General features: G+C 39.3%; 1 protein-coding gene across 2 annotated transcripts in view; it reads left to right on the top strand.

Moving 5' to 3' along the window:
• The window catches only part of LYST (lysosomal trafficking regulator), a 163,972-nt gene that overhangs the window by 68,807 nt on the left and 80,401 nt on the right, over window positions 1–14,764 (top strand). For both annotated transcript variants that reach the window (XM_077751733.1, XM_077751732.1), the window contains exons 17-21: window positions 1,470–1,715; window positions 4,084–4,257; window positions 5,206–5,355; window positions 7,717–7,854; window positions 12,003–12,201. In XM_077751733.1, coding sequence (XP_077607859.1) covers window positions 1,470–1,715; window positions 4,084–4,257; window positions 5,206–5,355; window positions 7,717–7,854; window positions 12,003–12,201 — 907 coding nt within the window. The remainder of the gene's footprint in view (window positions 1–1,469; window positions 1,716–4,083; window positions 4,258–5,205; window positions 5,356–7,716; window positions 7,855–12,002; window positions 12,202–14,764) is intronic.

Raw genomic sequence — 14,764 nt, 5'->3', positions numbered from 1 at the left:
AAATGGGGGTTGGGAGCATTTGGGCTGTCCACTATGATTGAGTGGTGACCAGGGATGCTAAATATTCTACAGCGCAGGGGTAGTATTATAGACAAAGAATTATCCCACCCCACATGTGTCACCATGAAGAAAACATGCTGTAGGGAAATGTTTCTCAAACCTAAGTGTGCATCAGAGTCGCCCAGAGGATTTGTTAAAACATAAGTTGCTGCGCCAGAGTTTTGGATTCAGAGGTCTGAAGTGTGGCCCAAGGCGTTTGCATTTTTAACAAATCCCAGACTCTGCTGCTGCTCTCTGCTGCTGGTTCAGGACCACACACTGAGAATCTATGCTCTAGGGAGACCAAGGAGTTTTCACAACTAGTGTTTGTTCAAATAATTTTAACTCTCTAGTTTTTGGTTAATCCATTTGTTTTCACACACACACACACACACACACACACACACACACACACACACACACATTTCCTTAATCCTTTTATTTTGCTTGAAAGGAACATACAGAAGTCATAAAATTTGACATAAATTATCACAAATGAAAATTCTAAGGATTTGATGTGACATCTCTTTTTAGAAAGCAAATGTGTAAGCCTGATTTAGTAATTGGGGGATTATGAGGTTGTGAGTGAAGTCTGGCAAGGCATGGTGCCAGCTGCGTCTTGCTGCACATAGGTGAGCATTTTGTCAGCTTCCTGTCAGAAACTAAGGCAGGCTTAGGGTTTTGTTTTGCCCAGCACAATCATTTACAGTAGACTGTGTCATCACTTTAGTCGGTATGCTGGGTGATGTCTGGATGAAACTATTTTAATGGCCACGGTTGAAAATGATCACAGTCTAAGGCCCCCATAGCTTCTGTGAGAAAACACTGAGCCAGGGCACATGATTTCAGTAAGCCCAAGTGCCCCATGGGAGTCAGAGCCTGACCAAAACTACCCTCTGTGTGGGAGAAATATTGAAAATTCTATTCAGTTGTAGTCGGAATGCTGATAGTCTGGAATTTTATTCTAGTTGAAAGATCAGACAGAGTCACTTACAAATGGGTAGCCAGCTTGTGAACACATTCAAAGCGAAAATTTTGAATACATTGACCCAGAGTTCCCATCTTATAAGGTTGTCAAGATTGGTTAATATTTGTAAGTGCAAAGAACAGTGCCTGGTATGTAATGAGGGTGGTGTATAAGACTCAGCGGTTCTTAGTAGTAATAGTGTAATTTCATGTTTATTCTAAAATGGTTACAGCTGGACTCTTTCTCAGCCTTGACAAGGTTTATATAAGTGATCACTGCTGTTGAAACTGATCTTCTCCTTGGTGAGAAGCCATTTGACTCCCACATTCATCTTTGTTTCATGTAGCTTCTGTCAAAGAGAACAATTTGTTGGGTACCTTTTCACTTTGAAATATTTGTTTGCTGTTGATAACTTACTTTTGTCATTTTGTTTAGTTGCTGAAGGAAAATATTTGTGTTTCAGGAAAGTCTTTCAGTTGTTTATACAACTCAATGTCCTGCTCAGTATACCATCTATGAGCCAGTTATTAGACTTAAAGGTCAGATGAAAACCCAACTGTCTCAAAGGCCCTTCAGCTCAAAAGAAGTTCAGAGCATCTTGTTAGAACCTCATTATCTAAAGAATCTCCGGCCTACTGAATGTAAAACTATTCAAGGCGTCCTGCATGAGATCGGTGGAACTGGTATATTTGTTTTTCTCTTTGCTAGGGTAAGAATGAATCACTGATTACAGTTTTATCTGAAGACAAACTACTTCTTTAATATTGTTAAATTTCAGTGTTGTTTTTTTATTACAAAAGCAGTTATACATCAACTATATTAAACTTTTAAGATAAAGAAATCACATGTTGTTTAGGATGTCATCGAGGTTTCTGCCACACATGGTGAAAATTTCTTCTAACTTATGGAGATTTTAGAAGTTTTCTATTACCCAGAAATGTAATTAACACAACTAAATGTGAAATATACAAGACTTAATGGGGCGTTGGCTGGCTCAGTTGGTAGAGCATGTGACTCTTGATCTCAGTCAGGGCCATGAGTTCAAGCCCCACATCGGGCGCAGAGATTACATTAATAGAATAAGTAAATAAGTAAATAAATAAACAAGATTTAAGTTGTCAGTGAGAGAAGAAATGCATGTTATAGTAACAAAAAGAAGGAAGGTGTTCTTTGGACAAGATTGGGTGAGTTCAAGGTGGCATGGGCGTAGACAAGGAATGTATTCTTTAACATAAGGTTGTGAAGCCTGGTTTTTCCCAAGCTTCCAGACACGTGGAAAAAAGAAAAGCAAAAACAAGAGTCAGCAAGTAAGTCTCCAAAAAATAATTTGAGTTTGTTTAGTTTTCTTAAAGAGAAGGAGAAGAGGAAAAACGTTTGACTCGTGTCATGAGTACTATATTAGAATAAATTGTTTAAGTATCTGTTCTACTTAGTCGTCTTCGGGTGGGAACGATATCGTTCCTGACATAGAGGAGAGAGTCAATAAGCATATAGTAACTGTTTACAGGGATTGCTGAAATCCAAAATAGGGAGTACAAATGGTACTAAGCATCCCCTTCCTCATGACCCCTATCCTTGTTTAAATCAAGCAGCTTTTGATCTTTCATCCTCAGAATTCTATTCCTAAGTGTAACTTCTGCAACATTTGCAAATTTCCAGTCTGCCTAACTGGCTTCCTTTCTTCAGTGGGACCACATTTGATTAATTTTGCAGTAACGGGCATATGAGTGTGTGTTAATTGTCATTTCCATTCTTATAAATATTTTGTCAGCATTGACTCACCATAGTCTAACCTGTTTTTTTCTTCATCCTTTTTCAAACTTTTTTTGGTATCCAATATCTAGTTGAATAGATTTGCCCTTAGTGTTTTAAAATTAAAATCTCTTTAACTCCTCATCAACATTCTGTGATCAGCTTCTTTGGCTTACAGTTTCACAATGCATATCCTTGCTCTTTGCTCTTTCATCAAGTTATTGAACATAATTTTGTTATGATTACTGTCACACAATGACTAGATCCTAGAGAAAATGGTTAATCTTTTATTTTACACACATTCAGGAGAATCTTGCCAATAAGACTTCTAAAGTATGTTGTCACACTTAAAACTCAGAAACTTTCCTTAGTATTTTTCCTCCTCTGATACAAAAATAAAATTCAGTCTCCTTAAAAACCTTACATGCATTGGGGGGCCTGGGTGGCTCAGTCAGTTAAGTGTCTGACTTCAGCTCAGGTCACGATCTCAGTTTGTGAGTTCTAGGCTCTTTGCTGTCGGCACAGAGCTTGCTTGGGCTCCTCTGCCCCCCTCTCTTGCTGCCCCACCCTCCCTCTCCCTCCCTCCCTACCACCCTCCCTCTCTCTTTCTCTCTCAAAAATAAATAAACATTAAAAAAAAAAAAAAACCTTCCATGCATAGCCTGCCTTTTGAACCAAATCTCTGCCATCCAGCCAAACAGGCAAACTGTAGCCTCCTAGCTGTACCGGGAACTTCCAATTTTAGATCCTTAACTGTCTCCTGTGTCTCGCTCCTGGCCACCTGCTATTCCTACTTTCTAGGATCTTACTGTCTTTCCAGAACATCTTGTCTCTATTTGGACTTCCCTGCCCCAAGCAGAGTAGAGTCAGGAATAGTTTCTGTGTCCTTGTGACTCTCATACTATCTCATTCTTCTTTGTCTTTAATCATGATAATGAGGTGTGTCTTATATATAATATTTGTCAGAAATATTTTGGCTTTTGGCTAGAAACTAAGTCCTACTCGGGGCAAGTATGTCTTTACTTCTCTGTTATCTCCCACAGCACATAATGCAGAGCCTATTTGTTGACTCACTGAAATGACATTTGCTGACATTTCAAATCACTAATAAAATGCTACTGACTTATACAGTTGTGTTATTTTAGTTCTTTTATAGTATATTCAGGAGACTAAAATCTTGGGATTTATGTCTTTCTGTTTTGTTTATAGTTCTTAAAGGATGAAAATGTGTGAGCAAAAATAGCTTTCAAATAAAACTGATGGATTGATGTTATATAATAATATATAATAACGTTAAATTTTTCTCTCAATAAAATATTTTTTAGGTTGTGGAACTCAGTAGCTGTGAAGAAACTCAAGCATTAGCATTGAGAGTTATACTCTCATTAATTAAATACAACCAACAGAGAATACATGAATTAGAAAACTGTAATGGACTTTCCATGATTCATCAGGTGTTGATTAAACAGAAATGCATTGTTGGCTTTCACGTTTTGAAGGTATGTCCTCATAAAAATTATTCTCATAGTTTCATATGCAACAATACTTCTCTACATTATATGTAGTCTTCCAATAATAGAGTTTTGTGTTTCAGTCATTCCTGAAGAAAATGAAGGAAACTCAACAGTGTGTATTTAATCAAACTAAGATGACCTTCTGGTTTTCTTCGTCATTGATATCATTACATTTTTGTCTTCTTTAGAGCACTTTAGAAGAGTGAGAGAGAAAAAAATTCACTCCTAGAGTTTTAGATCTGGATGAACTGGTGCTGTCCCTTAGGGTGGCCCCTGATTCTGTAGAATGATGAAATTAAGGCCCACAGAGACAGACACTGTTGTTTGCTTCAGCTCCCAGTTGTGAAAGAGAACCCAGTTCTCTGGACAGCTGGTACTGTGCCGTTTCCAGTAGGCAGTGCTGCTAGAGAGTGTATTTTCTAAGGTTATATTAGGTTTTATTTTGATCCAGCTATTTATTATCAGATATTTAAATACCTTTCTAGCTAAAAGCATTTGGTAACATTGTGGAAATATTTGTCTGAGGTACTAGTACTAAGGCCGAAGACTCTGGTTTTACCTGTGCCCTGGAGATCCGTACCTTTATGACATGAGTCCTTAGTACTTTTTGGAAAAGGTTTTAAATTAAAGCCTAACAGATTGATTGAATTTAAAAATTAAAAATAGAAAAATAAATGAGTAAAATATAATATTTATTCTACCCATGTTTGAAACTGAATAAGTATTTACAAATATTTCAAAGTTTGTGTTTTTCTAATCATTTTAATTGTTTTGCAAAACAAATTAAAGACACTCTGTGAAAGGTTGAATTATTCACTAATCTTCCTTTGAATTTAATGTTATGACCACTAGGACTGGAAGCTGAATGTTTTGGTTGAATTTTGGGGTAAATCAGTTATTAATGCCTCTTGTATTAATGCTGATCTTCCATAGACCCTTCTTGAAGGTTGCTGTGGTGAAGATATTATTCACGTCAATGAGAATGGAGAGTTTAAGTTGGATGTAGAGTCTAATGCTATAATCCAAGATGTTAAACTTCTAGAGGAGCTGCTGCTTGACTGGAAGATATGGAATAAAGCCAAGGCATGTGCTTTTATTTTTAATGGTAAAAAACATACGGCATAAATTTACCCTCTTAATAATTTTTAAGCATACAATACAGTATTAACTGTATACACTCTGTTGTACAGCAGATATCTAAGACATTTTCATCTTGCTTTACTGACACTTCCCGTCACACAACTCCCCCTATTTCTCCTGCCCTCTGCCCCCATCCCTGGCAACCACCATACTACTTCCTGTTTCTAAGAGGTGCATTACTTTAGATATGTCGTAAAAGTGGAATCATTCAGTATTTGTCTTTTTGTGATTGGCTTATTTCATTTAGCATATGTCTTTAAGGTCCATCTGTGTTGTAGCATATGACAAGATTCCTGTCTTTTGTAAGACTCAGTAATATCCCATTGTATGTATATACCACATTTCCCTTATGCATTCTTCTATTAATAGACATTTAGGTTGCTTCCATATATTGGATTTTGTGAATAATGTTGCTGTGGACTTGGATGTGTGAATGTTTCTTTAAGATCCTGTTTTCAATTCTTTTGGATATATACCCAGAAGTAGGATTGCTGAATCATATTGTAATGCTATTCTTAATTTTGTTTAAAGGGAGAGAGAGAACCCCAAGCAGCCTTTGCGCTACAGCACAGAGCCTGTTACAGGGCTCGGTCCTACAAACTGAGATCATGACCTGAACCAAGATCAAGAGTCCCATGCTTAACCAACTCATCCACCCACATGCCCCTCTATTTTTAATTTTTTAGGAGTGTCCTGCACTGTTTTCCATAAGAAGTGCACCACTTTACAATCCCATCACCAAGGTACAAGGATTGCAATTTCTCCACATCTTTGCCAACAATTGTTATCTTCCTTTGTTTCATAGTGCCCATCCTATTGAGTACAAGGTGATTTTTTTTTTCTTGTGGTTTTGATTTGCATTTCTCTGATATTGAGTGATGATGAGCATCTTTTCTTATACGTGTTAGCCATTTGTATATTTTCTTTGGAGAAATGTCTTTTCAAGTCCTTTGCCCATTTTTCAAATAGATTATTTGATTTTTTGATATTGAGGTGTAAGAGTTCTGTACATACTCTATATATGAATCCTTCGTCTGATACATGGTTTGCAAATATTTTCTCTCATTCTTTAAGGTTTTTCTCCACTCTCTTGATTGTTTCCTTTGTGCACAGAGAGATGTGTACTTTTTTAAAAATGTATTTTTTTTTAATTTGTTTTGAGAGAGCATGCATGCACAAGCAGGAGGGGGTAGAGAGAGAGAAGGAGAGAGAATACCAAGCAGGCTCTGCGCTGTCAGCACAAAGCCTGACACAGAGCTCAATCCCATGACTCTGGGATCATGACCTCAGCTGAAATCAAGAGTCAGATGCGTAGCCAACTGAGCCACCCAGCCACTCTTGGTTTTGGCTCAGGTCATGATCCCAGGGTCATGGGCTTGAGCCCCACATTGGGTTCCACTCTGAGTGTGGAACCTGCTTGGGATTCTTTCTCTCTCTCCCTCTACCCCTCTCCCACTCATGTGTGCACTCTCTCTCTCTCTCTCTCAAAAAAAATTGTTGTAATTGTTCTTATTTTTTAAATTAAATATTAATCTGATTATTCTTCTAAAGAACAGAACAACCTTACAACTTCAGTGTAATATTAATTATAAATGGAAGTGTGGAGAGTATTTCCTGTGCAAGTTTTTGAGCAGCCATGGGTAATGCTGTTCTAAAATTATTTAAGTAGGGGCGCCTGGGTGGTTCAGTAGGTTAAGTGTTTGACTTCAGCTCAGGTCATGATCTCACGGTTGGTGGGTTTGAGCCCCATGTTGGGCTCTGTGCTGACAGCTCAGAGCCTGGAGCCTCTTTTAGATTTTTTGTCTCCCTCTCTGACCCTCTCCTGCTCAGGCTGTCTCTCTCTCTCTCTCTCTCAGAAGTAAATAAAACATAAAAATTTTTTTAAAAAATAATTATTTAATTAAATGCTGTATCCACAAAGAAGCATTGAAGTTTATGCATTTTCAATGATGCTCTTTGAAAATGAATTATTTGCAGTCATATTCATCATGTGTATTTTTTCCATATCGAACAAATCCCTCAAGATAATTCATCATTTGAAAATACTATATATTACATAATGTCACAGAAAGGTTATGTACTAAAACACTTAATGCAATATTGAATTCATTGGGTTTAGAAATGACCTACTGACAGAAATAATAATAATAATAATCTGGAGTAAATGTTAAGATATGTGTTTTCGGACACATTTAATCTTTGACCCTGAATATATACACGAAGGTATACTCATCTGTCTTCTAAAAAGTGTGTGGCCTGTTTTTCAGTGACCACGTGCTGACTGACGTGTGTTTCTTTTCTCAGCAAGGAACTTGGGAAGCCCTGCTGGCGGCTCTGGAGGTCCTAATCAGGGCAGACCACCAGCAGCAGGTCTTCAACATAAAGCAGTTACTGAAGGCTCGAGTGGTCCATCACTTTCTACTGACCTGTCAAGTTTTGCAGGTACTTTCCATGTAACTTTACTTCAGGGGAGGTTTTCTGCATATTTGGTGAATTGCTCAGGATTGTGAAGTCAAATTTTTGTGGGACTTTCAGTGGAATTTTTTTCTTTTCTCCACGTTCCCTGATCTCCTGGATCTCTTCTTTCAGCAAATGTCACAGGACTTCCTCAATCCCCACCTCCTGCTGCTCCATCTTCACACTGTGTCACCCCTACCTCAGTTACAGAAGAACAGCGCCTGTATTTCTGCCATGTTTCTTTATGCTGGGACATAATAATAATTTTGTAATCTCTTGAGTATCAACCGTAGCAAAATGTTTGCTTGTTGCGAGCTTTGCACACTGGCAGCATGGTGGCCGATGAGGTCTATCTGAAGCAGAATTGTTGCTAACTGAGACTCACTCCACACTCCTTAAATCACAAGTGTAAGCATGTTCTGTTTGACAAAGTATGAGTTTGCCGAAGATCTCTTGCATGAACTAGAATTCGCTTAGTGAAAATATGTCCAAAATACTATATTAAAAAGTGGCGCTAACCTCACCAGTCGTGTCTGTGTGGTGCCCTGGCTTCTAGTTTAACTTTTTTTTGCTCTGCTTTCACAGCTGTCCTTTTATCAGTTTGGTTAATGTATGAGAGTATTTTTCAAGTTCATTTGTTTTTCCAGTGAGGCATCTAGTAGAACTTTATCAGGTCACGTAAGTACAGATGTTCCCTGGGAACAGTAATACTATGTTTTTAATGCCTCTGTTTTCGGTGACACCAAGCACTTCCCCTTGTGCTTGGGATACAATCCGGAATCGATGGCAATATCTAAAGAAAGCCTGTGCTCCGGCCACCACTCCAGCCTCACCTCATGCCACGGCAGTCACCCCCTCCCCCCGCCCAGCTTTATTTTCTCTTTCTTAAAACCTTCCTTAAAAGGTTCCTGAACCTTTCTCCCTACTTAGGGCTCATAGTTTTTCTGGTTGAGAAGCTTTTGATCCCATTCTTTCCATCTGGCCACCTCCGGCTTATCCTTCATACCTCCACTTTAAATTTACTTCCGGAGAGAGGACTCCCTTCTCTTCCTGTCTAGTGTAACCCTTCCCCTCCCCCTACTCGCTCTCTCTCCACGCACATGAATTTGTTAGTGTCACGTCCTCACTTATGAAACTGTGGTTCGTTGCCCTCTGTAAACCTGCTGAGGGCAGGGACAATGTTTTTCCTTGATCTCACTGTAACCCTAGTACTTAGCACATGTGGGCACCCAGTAAATACTCGTTGAATGAATGAATTCTAAAAAACAAAAAGATCTTATTGCCTTTCTTGGGCCCTGTGGTAAATTAGACTGTTGTCCTCAGGAATATAATACAGTGATCTCTGAGGCCCCTTGCTTGCTGAATATTTTATGTAACATTTACACAGCAGTTTTTCTGTATATCCGCTTTGGAACTTGCTGACTGATTTTCAAAGAGCGCACAAGACAGTGTGAAGATCTTATTCAGTATTTCCATGTCAGAAAAGTAACACGTGTAAACTTGGAAATTTCTATATATATTCTCATTTTCATATATTAATAAAAATGCTAGAAAAATTTAGGTACCAATTCTGTTTCCTGAAAACTGTACTTCTTCACCCTCCTTCATTCAAAGAGCCTATTATCCAATTCATAGTTATAATAAAGAATAGTTTTATGTTAGGTATTGTGGGAGGTATATAAAGTAGTGAACTTAATTGTTGCCTTTAAAATATCTCAGAGTGTTTAAGGAAGATCGATAAACTGGTAGTTTATTGGATGTGGGGCAATTTCATTAGTTCATGAGTACAGTGCAAAGAACTTGAACTCAGGTGATGAAAACAGGAGTGTAAAAGTAGGGAGCAAATATGAAGGAGATTGTAAAGAGAACTAATAGGACTTGATTCTGTCTAATTAGCTGCAGGAGAAGTTAAATATATAATGCACAATTTCAAGCCGGGAGTCTGGAAGGATGATAGCATCATCAAAGAAGGAATGGAACACACAAGTTCTGTAGCTTATGCATTCTGCACTTGAGATTATGGTTGGACATTCGGTGGCCATGACCACTGGGCACTTAGATGTGCAAGATTGGAACTGGGGAGGGGGATGAGAAGGACAGATGGGGAATTGCCAGCGTGGATGTCACAGAGAAGTGGCAGAGATGGACAGATGAGCACTGCAAGATAAACAGTGTAGTGAAAGGATCATAGAGGGCTGTGACAGTCACCTCCAGAAATACCCATTTCCAGGTGTGAAACGGGACAAGGGAGCCATTGAAACATCTAGAAAGAGCTCAGAGAAGAACCAGGAAACAGCAAAGTGAAAGCCAAGGGTGGGCAGAGGGGGGAGGAAAAAGGTGGTGTCTAGAGCCCAGTAATATGGAAGGTTCAAAGAAAATGTAGACAGATAAAGGACCACTGATAGAAATCCTTAATGACTTGCAAGAACCAGGCTTCAGGGACTTTCAGCAGCATGTGTGGTAGACTCATTGGAGGCAGTGAGAATAAATAATGATTAAAAACTTCAGCAGGAAGGGGCACCTGGGTGGCTCAGTCAGTTAAGCGTCTGACTTCGGTTCAGGTCATGATCTCACAGTTCATGGGTTCAAGCCCCATGTAGGGCTCTGTGCTGACAGCTCAGAGCCTGGAGCCTATTTCGGATTCTGTGTCTCCCTCTCTCTCTGACCCTCCCCTGCTCACACTGTCTCTCTCTCTCTCAGAAATAAATAAAACATTAAAAAAAATTAAAAAAAGAAAACTTCAGCAGGGAAAGAAAAGAGAAACAGAAAGTTAACAAAAAGTTACCCAAAGTTCAGGTTATGGGATTTCTTTTTTTATATGATATAAGATAGCAGTGACTATTTGTAAGGAGTCAGTGGAGGAGACAAGGTTGAAGAAACATGGGCTGGGATGGACTTAGGAACGAATGGCTGAGGTGGCGACCAGGAAGGTGGAAGGCACCAGGGGGACTATTTAGCTGTGGCAGAGGTAGCCATGAGTTGGAAGTTAGGAGACCTGTGTGCTTGGCTTGCCTTGGCTCTGCCACTCGGCACTTGTGAGATCTTGCCAGATCTTGCCAAATCTTGTTGGGCTTTCTTTTGTAGACTCAGTGTTCTCTTGTCAAATCTGAGGTTTCATAGTGAGCATCTAGATCTTAAGTTTTCTGATTCGGGAATGCACAAGAGCAAATGAGGAAAAGTGAGTGTGGAGATGTTTCGTATATTCGGATGTATCACATGTACAGGGAAAGGGAAGACGGAAGATGAGGAAGTTGAACTCCTTCGGCCTTGAACTAGAGGCCAACTGCTCCCTCCTGGGAGGGTGGGGTTGGATAATATAAATTATTTATTTATACCCATCTTTATGTTTAGTAATTACCTGGCACCCTACCAGGTCTCCCACCAGGCAATCAGTGACGCAGGAGAGAGGGCTCAGAGGTCTGGGTGTGAGTTGTAGCTGCTTGACTTACGTGTTTTCTGGGTGGTCGAAGTTAGTCCTGTAATCCACTTTGAGCTTCACATTCTAGAAAGGAAGGATACAACCTCTCAGAGCTGTTGTGAGAAGGAGCTTTGTAAACTGGCTCACACTGCAGTCATGCAGTCAGCTTTGTCTGTCATGAACGTCCCCCATCGTGGGGGTACGGAAGGGGTGCTACTAGTTGTGATAATAGAACTAACTGTAGCTAACATTTACATGTGGGGCTTACTGTATGTGAGGGATTCCCCAGGAGTTTGTGTCATTTAGTCCTGATGACAACCCTATGAAGTAACACGATCCTTCCCATATTATAGAAAAAGAGACTGGGGCATGGAGATATTAAATATGTCCCAAATTGCATAACTAGTGAGTGGAGAAGCCAGAGTGCAAAGCTAGGCGGTTTGACTCCTGAGCCATGCTCTTGAGAGCCATGATGTAACTTTGCCTTGTTAATTAAGATAAATGGGCTAGGATTAAGTTGCCATCAATTTTAATGAATTTTTAACGGCAGGATTGCTTGAGTTGGGAAGTAGCAACTCAGTTTAATGGTAAATGTGGTCAGACTAGAGCAGTAAACAACACAGTTCTGTCTTAAAAGGATCTCTTGCTTAAATGAAAAATGTTGGTTAACAGTTCTCTTTAAATCTAAAGAGAGTTTAATTTTTGTTTTTTTCAGGAACACAAAGAGGGGCAGCTTACATCCATGCCCCGAGAGGTTTGTAGATCATTTGTGAAAATTATAGCAGAAGTCCTTGGATCTCCTCCAGATTTGGAATTATTGACAATTATCTTCAATTTCCTTTTAGCAGTTCACCCTCCTACTAATACTTACGTTTGTCACAACCCCACAAACTTCTACTTTTCTTTGCACATAGGTAGGTATAACCATTTTTATTAGACTTCGGCTATCTCCATTTTTGTTTTTTTAATTCCTACTCAATCCACATTTGTTTGGTATTCATTGAATGGCTTGTATGTGCTAGAAATTCCCTAATTACGCACTGGGATTGGGACAGGGCATAGGCTATGCAATGAACCAGACATGGTCTCTGCCTTCAGAGAGTTTCAGTGCCAAGAGGAGAGAGGAGACAACTCAAATAACTATAGTAAGAAACAGTATCTGGTAAGTACTTATTATATACAAAAGAAGGACTAATTCAATTAAAAAAATTTTTTTAATGTTTATTTATTTTGAGAGACAGAGCATGAGCAGAGAAGGGGCAGAGAGGGAGACACAGAATCTGAAGCAAGCTCCAGGCTCTGAGCTGTCAGCACAGAGACCGACGCAGGTCTCGAACTCCATATCCGTGAGATCATGACCCAAACTGAAGTCAGACACTCAACCTACTGAGCCACCCAGGTGCCCCAGAACTAATTTGATTTTAAAGGAGTGAGGGTTTCATCGGATAGCTGTGGAGAGAGAAGATTTAATAGATTCTATATCTGACATGGACATTGAAGAGTTTAGGTACAATTTGACAGATATATTGGAGAATGAGCATTCCAGGTGAAGAGAATGACTTAAAGGGAGAAAAATTGGAGAAAATAAAGAATAATGAATTTTACCTAAGTATGTAGGATCTATAAAGGATTAGTGAGAAACAATACCATAAATATGGTTTGGGGAAAAAAAAAAGGATGGGGGGGGCACCTGGGCAGCTCAGTCTGTTAAGCATCCAACTTCGGCTCAGATAATGATCTTGTGGTCTGTGGGTTTGAGCCCCGCATCAGGCTCTGTGCTGACAGCTCAAAGCCTGGTTCTGTGTCGCATATTCTCTCCCCTTACCCCACTCGCATTCTGTCTCTCTCAAAAATAAACAAACATATATATATATATACATGTGTATATATATATATATGTTTGTATATAGTTTGGGACCATCATTTATTTATTTTGCCCTGTTAAGGTCATATTAAAAGGGTCCTTGAATGAGATGCCAGAGAATTTGACCATATATTCTATTTAGGGGTGACTGAGGGTTTGGTTGTGTTGTGTTTATTTGTGTTTAGCAAAGAAATATGATGTAAGTAAATTACTGCAATAAGATCCAGGAAAGATAAACTACCCACATAGAAGTGAGTTGAAGCTCTGAGAATAGATGAGACCACTGAGTGAAAGTGTAGACAGAGAGAAGGAAGAAAGAAGCTAAGGATAGAACCATAAGAATGAGTAATTAATTAGAAGAGAAAGATGGAATAATCAGAGCTTTAAGAGAATGAGGAAAATGTAAGGCAGGAAGAAAGCAAGCAAGGACATATCTATGAGGAAACTGGCGGTAAAACAGGCATTTAGGAATGTAGTAAATGAATAAAATGATTCAACAGCAGTAAAAATCCAAATGAAGTAGACAACATGACTTTGTGTTAGGTTTAGCACACATTTAGTAAACGAAGTACTGTCAAGATTCTGGCAACAGGGTAGTTACAAAGATGAGTAAAATACGGTCCAGTATCATATGAGCCTTCCAGGCTAGTTGAGAGGAAAGAGCCATAAACAGGTAATTACATTTGTGAAAAGTGATATAAATATTTTATTTTCTGGTAGCATAGGGCATAGTGAGAAGATGTTTCTGGAGGAGCTGAGGTCTGCTCTGAGTCTTAAAGGTTGAGTAGAAGTTGAAGGGAAGGGACTTCCAGACGAAGCAAAAAGCTTGATTGGGAGCTGTGAGAAATGGGTGCCGCCGAAGTGTAATGGAAAAAAGAAGGCTGACAGGGGGGCTCTTGAGTAAGGGATCTGGAGACAAATTGCAGAGCTTCCCATAGACAAGAAGCTTGGACTTTATCTAGAGTGGTAAAGAGGCAACAGAGAGCCACTGGAAGGTCCTAAGCAGGAGTTGACATCCTACGGAATTCTGATTGCTATGAGGATTCGAGGGTGACCAGATGTCCATCACGGATACCACTTAGAAGTGTGCACCAGGACTCCAGGTGAGGGGCTTAAGCTCCTGCATCATAGCACTATGCTTGGGACGAGGAGAGTTCAAGAATCACAATCAAGTAGCACCTGGAGACTGAATTGATGTGGATAAAGAAAAGGTTGTGGTCAAGGGGGGCTCCAGGCTTATACCTGAGAATTGGGTGCTTCTGCCGAATGAACCAGAGAACAAAACAGGAGGACTGAACTCAGAACAGAAAGAAGACTCAGGTTTAGATTTGTTGCATTTGTGGCGCATTCAAGAAATTGAGCAGTTGAATTTATAAGTGTGAAGCTCAGAAAGGAAGACTGAGCTGGAGGTATCAATTTTGGAGTCATATTGGACATTGAAGGGGATATTTAAAACTATAGGACACAGCCCTTTCCTCAGTAAAGTGAACTGCTAGCTATTACAATTTAAAAAGAACTGTAAGTGTAGTTGGAGTTCAAAGAAAATAAAAGTTAATGTGGCAAACAATAGTAAAAACATCTACATATAGTAAGAATTGTAGTGTGTACTTATA

The sequence above is a fragment of the Crocuta crocuta genome, unplaced genomic scaffold (genome assembly GCF_008692635.1).
Source record: "Crocuta crocuta isolate KB4526 unplaced genomic scaffold, BGI_CrCroc_1.0 scaffold59-1, whole genome shotgun sequence".
In the NCBI taxonomy this organism is placed as follows: Eukaryota; Metazoa; Chordata; class Mammalia; order Carnivora; family Hyaenidae; genus Crocuta; species Crocuta crocuta.
The sequence above is the reverse complement of the archived record's forward strand: the minus strand, read 5'-3'. Positions and strand labels throughout refer to the sequence as shown.